Genomic DNA, 18,679 nt, shown 5'->3' on the forward strand with positions numbered 1-18,679 from the left:
ACGGGGAACCTCATATAATTCATTATTAGTTAGTACAAGCAGTCACAGAACATAATACTGCCAGTAACACTTGTGGGCTGGAATATTACAGTCATTATGTTGTTTTAGAAAGTATAATTGTTTAACAATTAGCATGGATGGGTTAAAAAAAAAAAACAGCTCCTTATCTGAGTACTACATCTAGTCCCCTGTGAAAATGCAAAATCATTCATGTTCAAGAAGAGGAAGCCCACTATAACTGCTTTGGGCTTTGCAAAAAAAAAAAAAAAAAAAAAAAAAAAAAAAAAAAAAAAAAAAAAAAAAAAAAAAAAAAAAAACGGAAATGGAGAAGTGTTCAAGACTAGTGAATACATCTTTTATTGTAAAAAATCAAAACAAAAAAAACCCAGTGAATTATAGGCTTTTCATGAACAAAAACCTAAGTTTTTGTGTTGTTTTAAGAGGTAAAACCAAATGATAGCAGTCTCCACCATAAGTAAATTTACAATTCTGAATCATTATGGTTATTCGTCATAGGTAAACTGATTCCTTTTATAGCCCTTTCTGTAAATAGCAAAATTATTAACCCACTAACAATCAAAAGTAGTATTACTTTACTGACTCCAGCTGAGGTCTGTCTACTGAGAGCTTTAAGCATTAGTAATTGAACATAAAATATTTCCAAACAATGTCTTCACAGACAAAGAAAACAGTCATAGTAGCATTTTTTAACTTTCTGTCTAAAAGCAGTAATGTAGACCAAAATACCTGACTACTGTATTTCGAAATGCAATTATAGATAAAAATTAGAAACTCAGCCAAAAAGAAAAATATCCAGCATAGTTGAAAAAAGAAAAAAAAAAAGGAAATTTGGGTTGTACAGGGATAAAAAGATAAATATATGCAGTGAACTTAATCTTGATCAAGTCAAACGTGGCTGGGCACAGATTTCATCGCCTTTCTTAGTGCGACATTTAAAAGGCACTCAATAGCAAAACTAGTTCTGATAATGAAGATGGTTAGCCATTTACGCAAGAGTCAGATTCACTTTCTACACTATGCTATGTGAACTGTGTAAAATGTTTAATTTGCAATGTATTAAATCGTATAATTGTTCTTATTTCTGTTACTCGTTTTCCTGAATAAAAATTGGCATACAAATAGCACATATTATTTGAGTAATATGACATTTGAAGTTCATAAATACATACTGTCCAGATGTACACAGTCGACAGCAAAACAGAGTCAGGTGTCGGGTCTGAAAAAACTGTATATATCAACTCTCAACTAACTCACCAACTTAGGTTCAAATTATATAATAGATTCTCAAGTAGGCTGTAATAGTGAAGGTCCTTGAGACAAGACATAGACAATATACATGAAAAATCTGCTGTAATACACACGGGCAGCAAAATAATCTTGGATCTCTTACAAAACAACAAGTACAATACATTGATCGAAGAAATATGTATTTTACGATATCCTCAGCAAGAAAACTGGATCATACAGTTTTCATGGATCAAGGCTCATGTTGGTAATGAAGGAAACAAACTTGCAGACCATTTGGCCAAACAAGCTGCAAGCAACCTGGACTCGGAAGTGGTTTACAATCAAAACACCTATCTGTACAATAAAAAAATAAAATAAACTGAGGGAGGAAATCATTCGATTGTGGGAGAGGGAGTGGGAAAATACTACGAAAGGATGTATAACAAAATCATACTTTCCTAATGTATGGAGTAGATTGAAAACTGAACTAAATCTAAGCCATAATATGACAGCTATGACAACAGACCACAGGAAATTTGGTGAATACTTCTTTTTGGTTCAAAATAACAGAGGAGAGAGAGAGAGAGAGAGAGAGAGAGAGAGTGTGTGTGTGTAACAAATCATCAGACAATTGACCATATCCTTTGGAAGTGTAAGTTACTTAACTCTGAGAGAGGTGAACTTCATATAAGTGTTATGAACTAACTGAGCCACTAGCCAGTGGATAAGTATGAAGTTGTAGGCAAACACCTGAAGAAATTTTCTAAATTTGTAAACAAAATAAATTTTGACATCTTACAACGAGCAAGCAGTTAATATTGGCAAAAGACATATGTAATTAATTGTATATAAGGTATTAATTAGTTCTGTCACTATACTATTGGTTAGTTTCTGTAACATAGCATGTTGTTTATAAATAATTAAATACATACATAGAGTGCTTTCCAGCATTATTGCTTAGCAGACACATCTGTTCACTTCTCACATGACCTTCCAAACATCTTGATATAAATATTTAGAAGATGTCTGTACAGAGGTCCCGAATGGGTTGAGAGTTTAAAGTGGTTATGGTGCAAAAATAAGAAAATGGAGTGTAAGCGAAATAAACTTTCAAGTAATTTAATCCCTCCTAAGACAATTCCTAATTAGATGTACTGTTACTTCATTCTGAATAAATCTGGTGCAGTAACACAGAATAAAATATCCAGTTCCTACCTTTCTTTTTTTTACTACTTTAAATTGCAATTTTTCTTTGTCTATGATTACAGAAAATATACACCAATAGTGTATAAATTTAAAAAATACTGATTTTTATAAATCCAAACTATAGCCATTAGAAGTTCATTTGATCCAGAGAAAATTTTAATTCAATTTAATCAAATATTGGTACTGAAATTTATATACAACAACTCCACTAAGAAGGTACAACCAATTTCACTAGAGAGATTTCTTAAAACTAATATGCTGAAGGAGGAATAAGGAAGAATAACTGTAGTCTATTGAAAGATTGCAAAAATGTTCAAACTGAAAAATCACCGAGTCTATTCTGCCATTATTGCTTTTGCCTCACAGCATACTTTATCACAATAAAAATATGGTGCTTCCATTTAAGTTAACTTCCAATTCTTATTGAAGCGATATATTAGAGCCTGCTTGGAGCAGCTGAAATAAAATTCTAGAATTCCAGAAAGGATTTATAAAGGAGATTGTTCTTTTTCTGAAACATTCCATCAGTGCTTACAATAATTATCACTAACAATCACCTTCAGTTCCTTGTATGCCATACCTACCACTAAAAAAATAGCTATGCCCTTGTAGTTATTTACAAAAACAGATGAATTACCATTGATATTTTTTTTAAAGGGAGAAAAGACTGAAGCTAACATTGTTTTCTCAAATTCCTCTTTGGGCATCTTGGCTGTGAATTATTTATGAATATTGAAACGTTTAGTAATTGGCCCCAAAAGACAAACGCTTCACTTCTTAACAGGTTGCTGTCGGTCACCACTGAAAGACACATTGGCCAGCACAAGCTAGCTTGTGATTTGCACCGGCTTACACTGCGAAGATGATGTAGACTCAGTTCCACCTTTTACATCAGGCAGTACTTCCTCCCATGCAGAAAGGCACTAAATTAACAAAAGAAAAAATGAAAAAACATAATACTTGATATTACTGAAATTATTTAGCACAAAACATAGTATCCTGAAGTCTAACAATAATTTATGTTAATAATTGCACATAAAAACATTCCATGTACTGTTCAGCCATTGATCAAGATCACTGGTATCCTACTAATATAATAAATCATCGTTATGCCTGAAAAAGCTGTTCTGTGATGACCCTGTCAGGTAAATACTGACCCATATATATATATATTCAAGAACAAGAATTCTTTGATATAACTTGCACAGTATTGAACCTTGGATGACAGAATCTTACTAGCTGAAGTTCTAACCTGAAATATTTCACATAGCAGTTTTCGCAGGCACAATGATGAAATGTGGAAATATGTTTAGATATTTATGGAACTGATGCGTAGGGATGTGGTGACCCCATCGCGCAGTGGGCAACCACTGCAATCAGCCTCCCGAGTACTAGTGGGTAAACCAGAGACTTAACTGACATGAGGAAATGTGTGTCAGGCACCGACCATCTACTGCATAACAAAGTATCAACGCAAAGATCCATGGTAGACCTAGCAAGCCAATAGTAGCGTCTTCGAATTGCTTTCAACAATCAAAAGAGCCTCGGTTGGAGATTAAAAATAATACCAAAACTGACAAAGTCTTCGAGCAGATCTGGCAGATATGATGGCCAACATGGGTCCAATGAAAGACAGATATGTCCAAAGAAGAATGTAAGAGTTGGGACTATGAATATTTTGACCCTGACTGGAAAAACTGAAGAACTTATCAGTATGATGAAGAGGAAAAATCTATCCATATTGGGAATGAGTGAAACAAAATGGAGAAAGGCAAGTAGCAAGATTCTCAGAGATGGCTACAAATTAGTATGGAGTGGACGCAAGGAAGAGGCCAGAAATGGTGTAGCTTTCCTGATAACAAAAGACGTGGACGCCATTACTGAAGTATCTTATAAGAATGATAGGATCATTAAATTATCTATGCAGCTGGAGTCCACAAATTACACGGTAGTGCAGGTATATGCACCACAGGTTGGATGTAGTGCTCAAGAGAAGGAACAATTCTGTCAAGATCTAGAAAAGATAATTGATGGAAAAAAAAAAATCATCATTGGAGACTTAAATGCACAAATTGGGACAGACAGACTTGGTTATGAGGAAATCATTGGATCACGTGGGTTTGGGAACAGAAATGCAGAAGGCGAACAACTGCTTGATTTGTGCAGAATAAAAGGATTGATCATCAAAAATATCTTCTTCCAAAAACAAGACAGCCACAAGATAACAAGATATAGCTGGGATGGAAAACATAAGTCTCTCATCGACTATATCATCACTAACAAAGGAGGAGGGAAATTTGTAACTGATCTCTAAGTTATCCCCAGTGAGAATATGGACAGTGATCACAGATTATTGATTGCAGACCTAAATCATGTCGCTAACCCAACCCCGAAAAAAAGAAAAAGAAAACGTAAAGTGAAGACTTGGAAAGTAGAAGAAGCCAAGCTGAAGGAAGAATATAAAATAAGGATACAGAGACACTTACCAAAAGGGGAAATGAATACAGTAGAAGAAGAATGGAAATTTTTTAAAGATACTTTGGTGGGTGAAGCTAAAGACCTATGTGGAGTAACAGGATCGACCATGAAAGAAAAATAGACACCTAGGTGGAATGAGAGAGTCAGATTGGCTATAAAAGAGAGAAATTGGGCAAAAAAGACGCTAGACAAAGAAAAAGAGATGCACAAGATCCAGGTGGCCAAGAAATGACTAAACCACAGGAACTCTACAAGGCAAAAAAACTTACAGCTAAGAGGATAGTAAGGGAAGAAAAAGAGAAAAAATGGAATGAGTTTGTGGAAAAGTTGGAAGAGGACAGCAGAGGAAACAAGAAACTTCTTTACAGAGTAATTAAAAACAAGCAAAATAACCTAGAAAATATCAAGGTAATAGAGCAGGACAATGGATCAGTAGTATGAGAGGAAGATGGAATCAGGAGAGAATTCAAGACCTTCTTTGACAAGCTCCTGAATGGAGAGGCATCAAATATAATTCAAAACAGGAAAGAATCTGGAAAAAGTGAAGAGCCCAGTAAAAATATGGAGCCACCATCACATGGCTGGAGATAGAGAAGAGCCTTAAAGGTATGAAAAAAGGGAAAGTTGCAGGAATAGATGACTTAAGTGTGGACATGTTGAGAACAGGAGGAATCCCAGCAATCCAATGGCTATATAGACTCCTAAATGTAGTATGGCAGCAAAATACCATCCCAGAAGACTGGAAGAAAGGTATAATTGTACCTATATTCAAGAAAGGCAGCAGACAGAAATGTACTAACTACCGTGGCATCACCAAAGACTTTAATATTACTTATCTAGACTCATACACCACGCTGATGCTATGAGGAATATTGAACACATTCGCGCATCACCATTTCGTGGGTGCTTTAGCTTCGAATGCATGGCTAGCACGTGGTAATATTTACAGTTCCTTGCGTGCGTTCATACTTAATCGTGTGGGTTAGTGGATCTGTTGTAGTATTATATGTGATGGAGTGATAATACATTGCCAAATGTTTTCAGTGAATAAATGAGAGCTTTAGCAGTAGTTAAATTGATTAGCAACATTAAAAGAGAGTTAAGTTAATATTAATAATGTTATTTGTTTTACGTCCCACTAACTACTTTTACGGTCTTCGGAGACTCCGAGAGTTAAGTTAGGCCTTACGTGTGTTAAATTATTCAAGGATGGTGAACCCTTGTGCAGCTTCTAATTGTAGAAATCGCTATCAGAAGGGATCTGGTATGCCTTCTCATGAGTGAGTGGAAATTGAACTGTTATGAAATTATTTTCAACTACCACAATCGCGAATTAAGAAAATATAGGACTGTGGATTCGGAGAACGCGAGGACATGGCAATTTGAATGTGTAGGCTTCTTATTCTTGGCCTTTTTCAATTCACTGAGGGACAGTTCTTAAGAAATAAACAGCTATTCTGAAAAAAGAGATTTCTTACAGATGGTGTACCGGTACTATTAATTGGAAAAACATGGGCCTAGAACCCAGAAAATGTGGTTGATAAAGTTTGATGAAACTTGTCTTGTTTTAGGGCAATGTATTTCTTCAAATCATTAAAACTTATCTGGAAATTTCCTTCCAAGTACCGTAAGTCTTAATTTCTCCTTCACTAGGCTAGTTGGCCGTGCGGTTAGGACCGCGAAGCTGTGAGCTTGCATCCGGGAGAGAGTGGGTTCAAACTCCACTGTTGGCAGCCCAAAAGATGGTTTTCCTTGGTTTCCCATTTTCACACCAAGCAAATTCTGGGGCTGTACCTCAATTAAGGCCGCAGCCGCTTCCTTCCCACTCCTAGCCCTTTCCTATCCCATCGTCACCATAAAATCTATCAATCCTGTTGCGACGTAAAACGAGTTGTAAGAAACTCTCCTTTTTCACATCTGTTTTATAGTGAAAGAATGTATAAATATGCTATTCCAAACATTTGTACTAGGTCCAAGTCTATAAAAAACTCCTTACAAGCCAGTAAGCTACGGGGTCCTTTTTCAAGGTTATCAATTTCATGTACCGATTTATTATTCTTTTTTCTGTTTTCAGGGACTGTTCTCTTAATTTAAAATATGTTAGTGTAGATTGTTCAATAACAATACAAAATGTGTTCAGTTTTTATTTGTGCACGGAAGTTGGTGGAGGCTGTCTCTTTCAATATCAAGAACTTGGGAATGACTAAGTTTCCCTGAGGCCTTAATGAGACATTGTTTGGACATTTACCGAGCACCAATGTGAAAGAACATACAGACTTCCACACTTCACGTCTCACTTTTACCACTTCAGACCTTGGATTACTTCCCTGCAAACTACTTCTGCCGGGCATGTGATTTAAAATTATCAATACAGTGTTTTTGGTTTGCGAACTGATGATCTTCTGTTTCCCGTTGCCGTCCCTTTTAAAAATACTTTCTGTGTATCTAATGAACATTCATTCTTACCGTCTTAACTTGTGTCACAAATAATAATGACAGGTGTATGCATGCGTGTGTTAATTTAAGTGCATATATTCCGTACTACGGTCTCCTTGAGTTCAGGAGTGCCCTCAACATGGCGGTTTGTGCTTGGACATCTCTCCGCCAATCACATGCTACTGCGCAGCCAGCGGTGTGGGGCCTTGGGCATCACTCTACTTTCTCATGGACAAAAATATTCTGGAAAAAATTATAGAGGATAGATTACGAGAAATTGTAGAACCACTTTTAGAAGAGGAACAACATGGCTTTACGCCTGGAAGATCAACAACAGATCTTATATTTGCTGTCAGGATGCTAATGGAAAAACATTGGGAAAAAGAGAAGTCTTTATATCTCCTGTTCCTTGACATCGAAAAGGCCTATGACAGCATACCAAGGGAGCTTATTTCGGAGTGCCTGAAAAAGCTCAAATTTTGAGACAGTCTAATTTCAAAAGTTAAGGTGCTTTACGAGTAAACCAGAAACTATGTACAAGTCAATTCTGGACTGTCAGACTAGTTTGAGACAAAAAGGGGAGTACAACAAGGTAGTTCTTTGTCGCCCTTATTATTTTCATTGTAATAGATACCATATTATAGGCGTTAAAAGAAAAGGGGCAACAAGACTTAAAAGCATTTGCATTTGCAGATGATGTAGTAATTTGGGGTAACTCAGAGAAAGATGTGGAAGAGAGACTGCAGGGGTGGAGTCAGGAGTTTGAGAGATATGGATTAAACATCAACAAGGCTAAAACGGTGGTGTTGAAGTTACAGAAGGGTGACAATCAGCCAGAAATCATGCTAAATGGCACTAAGCTGGACAGTGTCACAGAATTTAAGTACTTGGGTAGTATAATGTCCAAGGATAACTTAGCTAAATATGAAGTAAACAGTCAAATCGGCAAAGCAATACATTTTTACCTCCAAGCAAGGGATAAACGAGTACCACTCAAAACCAAGATGACACTGTATATCATACTAAACCCCTATCCTCACATACAGCCTGGAAACTGCCACATTAACAAGAAAGGACAACTCAAAACTCCAAGCAGCAGAAATGTAGTTCCAACGCACAATGGTGGCTTGGTAACCACGGAGCCCTCAGCTGAGTCCTGGCATTGCTTCAACTTACTTGTGCCAGGCACCTCACTTTCATCTATCCTATCTGACCTCCCTTGGTTAACTGTTGTTCTTTTCAGACTACGACGGTATTATGTATGGAGGCCTAGGGACTTTTTCATTTTCATGCCCTTCGTGGCCCTTGTCTTCCTTTGGCCGATACCTACATTTTTGAGGTGTCGCACCCCTTCCATTTTTTCTCTCTGATTAGTGTTATATAGAGGATGGTTGCCCAGTTGTACTTCCTCTTAAAACAATAATGACCACCACCACCACCAAGCACAATGATCCAGAAGAGCAGGAGGGATAAAATCAGGAATGAAAATGTCAGAGAAGATGTAGAACTAGAAGACTCCTTACTCCAGAAGATCCAAAAAGCAAGACTGAAGTGGTTTGGTCATGTGAAAAGAATGAGTGCCAACAGATCTGTAAGAAAGGAGTATGAAAGAGAAATAAGGTGAAAGAGACCAGTGGGCAGAAAATGGACAGACTTAGTGAAGAAAGATGTAGAGGAGAGAGGTCAGGATTGGGAGCGGATTGTGAACGAAGAATGGTTCATGGACCGAACCACACCAGGGAAACTGGAGTTGGTCAATGATGTTGATGATGATGTTTATGGAACTATCACATCTGAACAACTAGGTGCATCTAAATTAAATGACATAATTACAGTATGATGTGGGATAACATATAAGCTACTTACTAATACAGGGGCCATGGAGCAAACGCAAATGAGGAGCAAGTTGGAGGAAAATGTATGCCTGGGAGACCCTTAAAAGTGAACATGCTGCCTAAACAATTAGTCTTATTGAAAATGGAGCCTACTAAGTGGAGGGTACTTAGAATTTAGTTTCAAACAAATAAAGTTCATATGTATTTTCTTCCCAACTTCAATAGTTTTCCCAGAAAATTTACTTTGTGGGCTTTTTTTTTTTCTGAGCACGTTTACCCAATAAAAGTTATTGGGAAACTGTTATCAGAAAACGAGAATAAGTACTGGATTTGGAATTTTGTTTCCTATAAACATGTTCATATGCATTGTTGATAACTCTAAATAGTTCACCAGAAAACTACGCTTACTGTCACGTACAGCAGTACAGTAGGACCTCGATAATTCGAAATCGGTCAATTCAAAATCTTGCCTAATTCGAAGAAGCTCTCGTTCCCGGAAACACGAGGTACGGTTTTGCATGTTATTTAAATTGTTTAATTCGAAATACACATAATTCGTAATTCAAAGAACAATGTAGGTCCAATTACTGAAATTCAGTCTTTTAATTCAAAACTACCTTTACATTTTAACCCTGACAGTAACACGTCTATAAATATCGCTTTAGTTACACCACATGTTTCGAAGACGTGTCACTCAAAGCCTATTAATTAAAGTTACCAGATGGAATGAACAAGGAATAGAGGTGGTGGAGGGGATAACTCTTCCCTCCTTAAGAGGAATAGATGGCATTCATTCGCACAACACGTCAGTAAAACGTATGGTGTTACTGTCAGGGTTAAACAAATAGTATTTTACAGAGTAATTTAAATTCAAAATTTCTCTGCGTCATGAAAAAAACGGGTCTTCCGGAACGTGCAGGGGTAGCTTTCCGCATTTCACTCACTTTGGTGTGTCTTACAGTGTGCTTCATATGTACTTATGTTTGAGTGAAATCTTAATTCTTTTGTATTCAGTGTTTTAAGGAACGCCAGAATATCATGTAACAGGCAGTGTGCAGAGAAACATGATTCGCGAACACTGGTGATGCCGACAGTCGGTGAAAAGCGTGGCTCATATAATCCATTCGTGTGCGTGGATTGGTGACCATGGGGCCCTTAGCAGAGTCCTGGCATTGCTTCCAGTTACTTAACCAGGCTCCTTACTTTCATCTATCCTATCTGACCTCTCTTGGCCAACTCTTGTTCTTTTCCAACTCCGATGCTATTAGGTTTCGAGGGCTAGGGAGTCTTTCATTTCCACGCCCTTCTTGGCCCTTGTCTTTTCTCGGCCAATACCTCTATTTTTTGAAGTGTTGGATCCCTTCCTTTTTTACTCTGATTAGCATTATATAGAGGATGGTTGCCTAGTTGTATTTCCTCTCAAGACAATAATCACCACCACCACCTTTTACTTAGAGGCCCCAAATTAGATTCCTGGCTAGGGCAGGGATTTTTACCTGGATCTGAGGGCTAGTTCAAGATCCACTCAGTCTACACGAGATCAATTGAGGATTATCTAGGTTTAGAAAGCCAATAATAACGGCTGAGAATATTCGTTATGCTGACGATATATCACCTCATAATCTCCAGGCCTTTGGACTGAGCAGCAGCTGCTTGGTAGGCCAAGGATCATCAGGGCTGTAGAGGTGTGTGGGAGGGGTGTGGGGGATGTATGAGTTGCAACACAAAAAATATGTATTAAAATACAGTACATCCAGTTCTTCAGATGATTTAGCACACAATACAATGGGGTCCAAACGCTTTGGATTTGATTCCTTCAGATAATGAGTACATAAGGATGGCAAAAAGTAGTGGACTCTAATGAAGTCTGTCTTCAACTCAAACTTTTTTTCCTCCAGTCCTGCACCTTGCATACTGTTGCTATAGTGTAACATATCTTGGACTACTCTGTTGTACTTCTCTGGCACTTATTTATCCCACCAGCAATTCCATATCTCCATCAAGGAACCCTGTCATATGCTTTCTCCAAGTCAAGAAAGCATACAATAAAACTCTTTCTATCCTTCACAGTAATGTTCCACCAGCGTTCCTCATCTAGCCATGAATGAACTGTTCTTCACTTATAACATTCCTGATCCTTCTTTCAAAGACTTAATTGATAACTCTTTCAGTATTGCATGAAGCAAACATCTTCCTTATTTTTATAAATGGGAACTAGCACACTCCTTCTCCATTCATCTGGCATCCACTCTGCATGATCTTCCTGAATAAGCCTTCAAGGAAAAGTACTCCTATACTGCCTACACTTCTACGGGTATATTGTTAGGGCAACAGATTTTTCAATAGTGCCCGAGTTATTTCAGTTCTGTCATTAAGTTCACAAGTTGTTCGAACATTGATATTGCTGTTTGATTTGTCCTCTCAAACTCTTTATTCATCAGTTTCTAGAAATACTAGTTCCACCTTTGTAAGATGTCCAGTTACTTCGTGAAGAGTTGACCACATTTGTCCTTTATCTGTTGTGACTGGCACAAATCCCCTGAATTTTTCTGTGTTTTGTGATTCTGAATATCTTCTGTTCCTCCTCTGTTTCCAATTCCACATACATACTGAATAAAGTTTGTGGTTTTTAGCACTTGTGATAAATGCTAAATGGTGAAAGTTTGTCAGTGTTATGTGCCTTCACCTTATATGACCCCTGCGAGTGGTTTTTAGTGATTTCGAATTAGCAATAAAATGCGAAAATGGTTCATGCAAAATAGATGCAAAATTCTCGGTTTTATCCAAAATACACATATATCTTTTTAAAAACGATGCATTTTTCTTAAAAATAAGATATATGGGGTTATTTATTTCAGTGAAAAGAATTATTACGGCGCCGTAAATCTTTCAATGTGTGGACTATCTTTCAACGGCCAAGAGCGATGCAAAGAACAACCAATCATATAGCGTAATACAGTACACGCAGCAATGCCTCCTCAATTCATAGTTTGTGTTCCAAAGGTTGCCAATACAAATCTTGAAGATAACCGAGGTCTACAGATTCAGCACTAGGGAACCTAGGTATCACTTTCAAAGCACACGCGTTCATTCGCTTTGTGTTGACTCTTGATCATAGTTGGTTATTCTTGACATTGGTGCTGATTAGTAGTTCTGATTTAAAGTATGTTAGCGATTTATTTTCTGTTAGGGCATAGCCCTAGTCTAGGCACTCCACTCACTCCACTTGCTATTTTCCATAGTGTATTCAGAACTGCATGACGAGCAATTTGTGATTAAACAGTATGATTTTACTCCCAACTGTTGTGTGCAATTTCACAAATTATGCCTTTTTTTAACAAATCTGCTATAAAACGCTAAATTTGAAAAGTATGGATGCTACAAAACACTCAATTTGAAAATCAAAATGCTATATGTCTGATTTTTAAATGTTATAAACCATGTGTTTTGCTAACTCCCCAGTATTTTTGGCTTCTTCCTTTATGTCTCTATACAGGTCCTGATAATCATCATCCATTCTAAATGTATAACATCTTTTCTTTGTTTCTTTCTTGGTTTGATTTTCTCCTGTACTTCAGATTGCCACCACCCTCTTAACTGACAATCTTCTGAGCAAATTCTCCCCAGCTTCCCTGATTTAATTTTCTTGCTCTAGGGCAAACAGGATAAAAGGTCGAACTTCATCCAAGAAGCTATTATGACCATTATTGCCTTGCAATCTCCGCCACTTTGTTTTTGGCACCCTGATTTTAGGTCTTATTATACTCCCATTTCAGCATGGCAGGCAATCAGTTGATGTTTTGTTGCTACAACCTCTTCAGAGACGACTTTGCATTCTTTCCACAAAGGTGTTTATAACTGCCATATCAAAAGCCATAGCGAAGTCCAAAATATTTCTGTGCCCCACACTGTATCTTCCTAGGACTCTTTCCACTCTTTTGTTTACACTGCCAACATGGTCATTAAGGTCACCACCCATAATAAGTTGTTCTTCGTCATGGATCGATCTCACAGCTTTGCCCAGGGGTGTCTTTCCTCTTCAGGCGTAAGAGTGTATAAATCTTCCGTGACCTATTCTCAACCTACACAAAAGTATGCCTTCTTCATGAAGGCCAGAAAGAGGACCACCACATGGCAGTTGTCTTCTTAACTCCTCTCAAGCTTGTTGGGAGTTCAGATAGCTAGCTACTCTGATTCCCAGGATGCCAAGATGGTTCAACCTTGCCGAGAACAAATGAGCCAGTGAGAGAGTGAGCTATGCCGAGAAATTGATAAATTTGAGTCACTGGTACCCTCATGTAGGGCATACATTTATCTCTCAGTTTGCATTATAATATCAAACACTGTGTCAAATAGCTTAATTCATAAAACTCGAGTTCTTGCACTTCAAAAATAATATCTGAAGTCTTTTAACGACTCAAAAGTTGCAGCAAACTTTTCCGGTACCAAAACTAAAACTGAAGCCATTCTTAATAATGTGATTTTCACCATTCACTGAAGGTACTACAAGAATTGTCAATCAAAGGTCAATTGTACTGATGCCAGCAAGCACAAGTACATAGTCGGAAATATTTCCTGTTCTTCTGCAGTATTTTGATTGTAATGAAGGTGTACAAAATAGAAAATGAATTGACAATGAGAATTCAAATACAATAAAGTGTGTATAGTGTGTCATTTTAAAACATGGTCATAGTGATGAGGTGTTTGCTTTTGGTGGAGATAACACAAACACTAACATTGGAGTGAGAAAAGTAGAAAACAATGTGTATGAGGAACTTCAGAATAAGTTGAAAAAGTTACCCAGCTCATATTTTGTATAATGCAATTCAGACTGGTGCTGATGTCCTCTCTCATGATATTGAGAGCAATATCATTAAGGTTTTTAATTACTTCGTTATATAGACTGTTCTTGTACACCGCTAAAAGAATTTTCAGAATTTGTTGACGTGAGACACAAGAACTTTCTTAGACATGTAACAACAAGGTGGTTCACCTTATTTTCTGCCATAGAGAAGGTCATCCACAGAATGTACGTCTTACTTTCTTCTCATCTCAAAAAAATATTTTTGATTCTATTGGTAAAATATATATGCTCTTCTTGTATGCACAATGAATAATTTTCAAAGAGCAGTTAGCAGTACTGAGAGGGAGGACATACCAGTCAATGAGGCAAGATTGGAGGTATACAATGTACTACAAATTTTAGACGAGAAAAAACTGTGTTTTTGTGTTACATCTAAAGTTAAAAAATTAAGGTCTGAACTTAAAACATCAGCAATGTACATTTCTAGAGGAAGTGTCTCTTTTCTATCATAATGTTATTGATTACTTGTTAAAAATCATGTAAGGCTACATTTACACCAGCAAGTTCTTGCAGCAATTTACCTGCACAGAGCAACTTGCTGCACCACTTGCAAGTCTAAATTCTCCAGCAAGCTGACTTGCAGCGGTGAGCAATTTCTTGGACAATAAGCTTGCAGCCAGTCTCGTGCAAGCAGTGTGAAGGACATTTTGTGAGCTTCCGCAAGTTACTTGCACCGATAGACTGCAATCCCATTTTGAGCAAGTGCAAGGCGCAAGTTGGTAAGTAGGTGATCACATTTCATACATTTGTTTCCATGTATATTGTAATTTAATTTGGAAAACTAATTACATTAATGCAATTACCACATATATGCTTAAATATATATTTTTTTTCAGAAATGGAACAAAAACGCAAATGGTCTAGGAAGGACAACAGTGAATTGATACAAACCATTGAGAGCTTCCCAGAAATTTGGGGCGTTCACAGCAGTGAATTCAGAGACAGAAGTAAGAAATCCAATGCTTTCAGCACAATTTGAGTGTTAAAACACGTCATCGAAGGAAATACTGTCAAAATGGCACAACTTGAAAACCCAGTTTTTTCAGATAGTGAAGAAACTTGCAAAATTAAAAAGTGGCTCCTCAGGGATAACGGTTGAGTCTCGGTGGCCGTATTTCTCACAATGAAATTCGTAGAGAGTAGCGTAGCAACGACTTTGGATAGAGTATGTTCCTTAGCAAAAGCAAGCCTATTTGTTTTCCTTTTCTTCCTTTTTTACATCTGAGAGCGAGGCTGTGGATCCTTTATTTCCTATTACAGAATATTTATTACTGTAGTTGCTTGTTGAGTTGTCAAAATACTGTGCAGTGGATTTTTGGTTGTGATTTTATGAAATGTTACGCCTGTCTTATTTAGGAGATGAAGCGTGTTTTGTTAGGGCAGGTCCCCAATTTCGTTAATTTTACTATCACGTAATGTAGCGGCATTTCGACGGGACTTTTCACAATGCTAAAAAGAGAAAGATGTTCCACCTATTCAATACAATAATATTGTTGCACAAATTAATGTAGCAACATATTTAATAAGTTATGGGACTGGTTTCGACATATGTCCATGTCATCATCAGTCGACACAAAGATGGCAAGAAGTCAACACAATTGTAACACTTATGACACTTTTCTTGAATTAAAAATAGAAGTTCATGTAGAGGTTCTTGAGCACTCTTGCTGTAGATCTTGAGGTTAAAAAAAGATGCAGTATAATTCACAATATTGTTGTTATTCAAGGAATAAAATTTGTTGCTAGGTAACAAATGATATGATTTTGTTTTATTACTTCAAAGGCGGATAGTGGTATAAATAAAAACTCTTAGAATATGAGACTATTAGTACTGATATTGATTTTATGAGATCTAAGGAAAAGGAAAGAAATTAAAAATAAGAAATAGAAAAGTGACAAGTGGGACAGAGCGAAATGAAAAGTGCAGTTGAAGACAATAGGAGACAGGGTAAGGATTCATCCTCACCGAATAAAAGGAATTCAGAAAATAAAATAGAGAGAAGACAGGTATTAAGTAAGGAAAGATCATTAAGTTTGAAGGATTCATGGGGAAAGAAAAAAGGCGTAGGCAATGAGAAAGGGAAGGAGGATGAGAGAAATGAAGGAGGGGATAGAGATGGAGAAGAATTACAAGAAAGAGTGACAAGGAATAGTGGTGGAAGTGGAGAAGTACAGAAGCAGAGAGGGGGAGGGAAAAAATAACTAGAGATGACAATAGGGTTGTGGAATATTGAGGGGTTGATGGGGAAACTAGGAAATAAAGAAATAGAGAAATTAGTCAAAGAGTTTGAGATCATTGCCCTAGTAGAGACTTGGCTAGGGAAAGGGATAGAAATCGAATGGGATGGGTATAGAGTAGTCAATGTCACAAAGAAGAAAATAGGGAGGATGGGAAGGAATCCGGGAGGGATAACAGTCTTAATAAAAAATGAGATAGTAGGGAGAGTAGAGGGAATACAAAATGAGGTAGAAGGCGTGGTGTGGTTTAGAGTTAAAATGGGAAGAGAAGAGAAAGAGGCAATTTGTATAGCTCTCTTGTACAACCATCCTAAGGATTCAGTTTATGTGAATAAAATTTGTTTCGAAGATCTGATTGAAGAAATAAATAAAATTAAAGGTACATATATGGAAGATGGAATGATACTAATAGGAGATTGGAATGCAAGAGTGAGTAATAGGGTACCGAATTATGGGAGGGAGGATAATGAAGTGAGAGGGTACAAAAGAAACAGTAAAGACAAAGAGATAAATAGTAATGGTGTAAAGTTGCTAGAGCTATGTGCTATAGAAAAATGATATATTTTAAATGGATGGATGAAGGGAGACACTAGGGAGAACTGACATTCATCACATCAAAGGGAGGGAGTGTAGTAGATATAGGAGTAAGCTCAGAAACAGCTTTAAGGAAAATAATAAGTTTTGAGGTGGTAGAATGTTGGTCAACAGATCACATGCCCATTAGGATAAAATTAAGAGAGGAAAATGGTGAAGCAAAGAGAGGGTTAGGAAATAGGATGAGGCATAAAGAGAGATGGAAATATATTTGGAATGAAACTACAATTGAGAAATTGAGATTGGAGTTAAGTGAGAGGGAAGATAGTATAAGAGTAGAAGCTGAAAGAGTGCTAGAAGAAGAGGACATAGATAAAGCCTTAAAAATAATGGAGCGTCCTGTATGGGAGGTGGGAAAGAAAGTAAAGATAAGAGAAGAGGGAGACAAAATCAGAGCTACGGGATGGTTTGATGAAGATTGTAAGAGGGAACGTGAGATAGTTATGTCAGCACTAGCAGAGTTTAAGAAAGGAGGGAAACAAGAAAAAAGAGAGGAATATTGTAAACTAAGAAGAGAATACAAGAAGCTACTGAATGAGAAAAAGAAATCCTGGAGAGAGACGGAAGCAGAAAGAGTGAACAGATATTGCAAAGAGAAAAGATTTGAGAGGATATGGGAAACCATTAACAAACTTAAGAGAACTAGGCCTATGGGGAAGGGAGCAAGCATAGAAGAAAACGAGTGGGTAGGATATTTTGCAGGTCTTTTGAGTGGGAGAGGAGATTCGCATGGGGAAAAAAGTAGGACATTTATCCGAAGAGATTTGCAAGTAGGAGTACAGTTACTAGATGGGGAAATAACAATCCAAGAAATAATTAGTGTGTTAAGTAAAATAAGAACGAAAGTAGCAGGTGGGGCGAATGGTATTACCAATAGAGTATGGAAGGAAGTAGGGACAAACGAATCGATGTTGAAGGTGATGGTAAATTTTTTTAACAAGATGTGGGAATCGGCGAAATTTCCTAGTGAATGGGGAAAAGGAGTATTATGTCCTATAAACAAGAATAAAGGTAGTCGAAGTGATCCTAATAACTACAGAGGAATAACACTCCTTGACTCGTTATCGAAGGTATACACAGGAATTTCAGCCAATAGGATTTTAAATTGGGCAGAGAAGTATGGATTTCGGAGTATCAAAATGGGTTCAGAAAAGAGAGAAATTCTGTGGATAATATATGGATTTTGGATACTTTAATTACAAAATATGTCAAGATAGCAGGGATGAGATTATATGTAGCAGCAATAGAATTGGAGAAAGCCTTCGATACAGTGAATAGGGAGGCGTTGTTTACTAGGTTAAGGGATATTGGGCTATCAAAGAAAATGAGAATGGCAATGGAAGGAATATACGAGGAAGTAATGGTGATGATTACAAGGGGGTGAATTGAGTAAGTGCATTGAATCCAAGAGGGGTGTAAGACAAGGCTGTAAAGTGTCACCGATATTGCAAGAGGGGTGTAAGACAAGGCTGTAAACTGTCACCGATATTGTTTTTATTGTTTATAAACAATTTATTAGATGGTCATGGAGGCGAGGGCTGGCAATGTCCTTGGATAAACAAATGGGAAATACCTGGACTGCTATTTGCGGATGATTTATTGATTTTGGTACTAACAGCAAGGGGGGTTGAGAAAAGGGCTAGCAGAGGTGGTGGAGTATACAAAAAGATGGGCACTTAGAATAAATGTACAGAAGACACAGATAATGGTATGCAGGAAAAGGAAAGACAAGAAAGAAAAGAAATTTTGGATAGTAGAACAAGAAGAAATCAGAACAGAA

General features: G+C 37.2%; 1 protein-coding gene across 1 annotated transcript in view; it reads right to left on the minus strand.

Moving 5' to 3' along the window:
* Positions 1-1,932: 1,932 nt before the first annotated feature.
* Positions 1,933-18,679, minus strand: part of LOC136857734 (sorting nexin-7) — a 115,829-nt gene continuing 99,082 nt past the window's right edge. Inside the window, exon 10 of the mRNA XM_067136618.2 lies at positions 1,933-3,377. Coding sequence (XP_066992719.1) covers positions 3,282-3,377 — 96 coding nt within the window. The 3' untranslated portion in view covers positions 1,933-3,281. The remainder of the gene's footprint in view (positions 3,378-18,679) is intronic.

Source organism: Anabrus simplex, chromosome 1 (assembly GCF_040414725.1).
Source record: "Anabrus simplex isolate iqAnaSimp1 chromosome 1, ASM4041472v1, whole genome shotgun sequence".
NCBI lineage: Eukaryota > Metazoa > Arthropoda > Insecta > Orthoptera > Tettigoniidae > Anabrus > Anabrus simplex.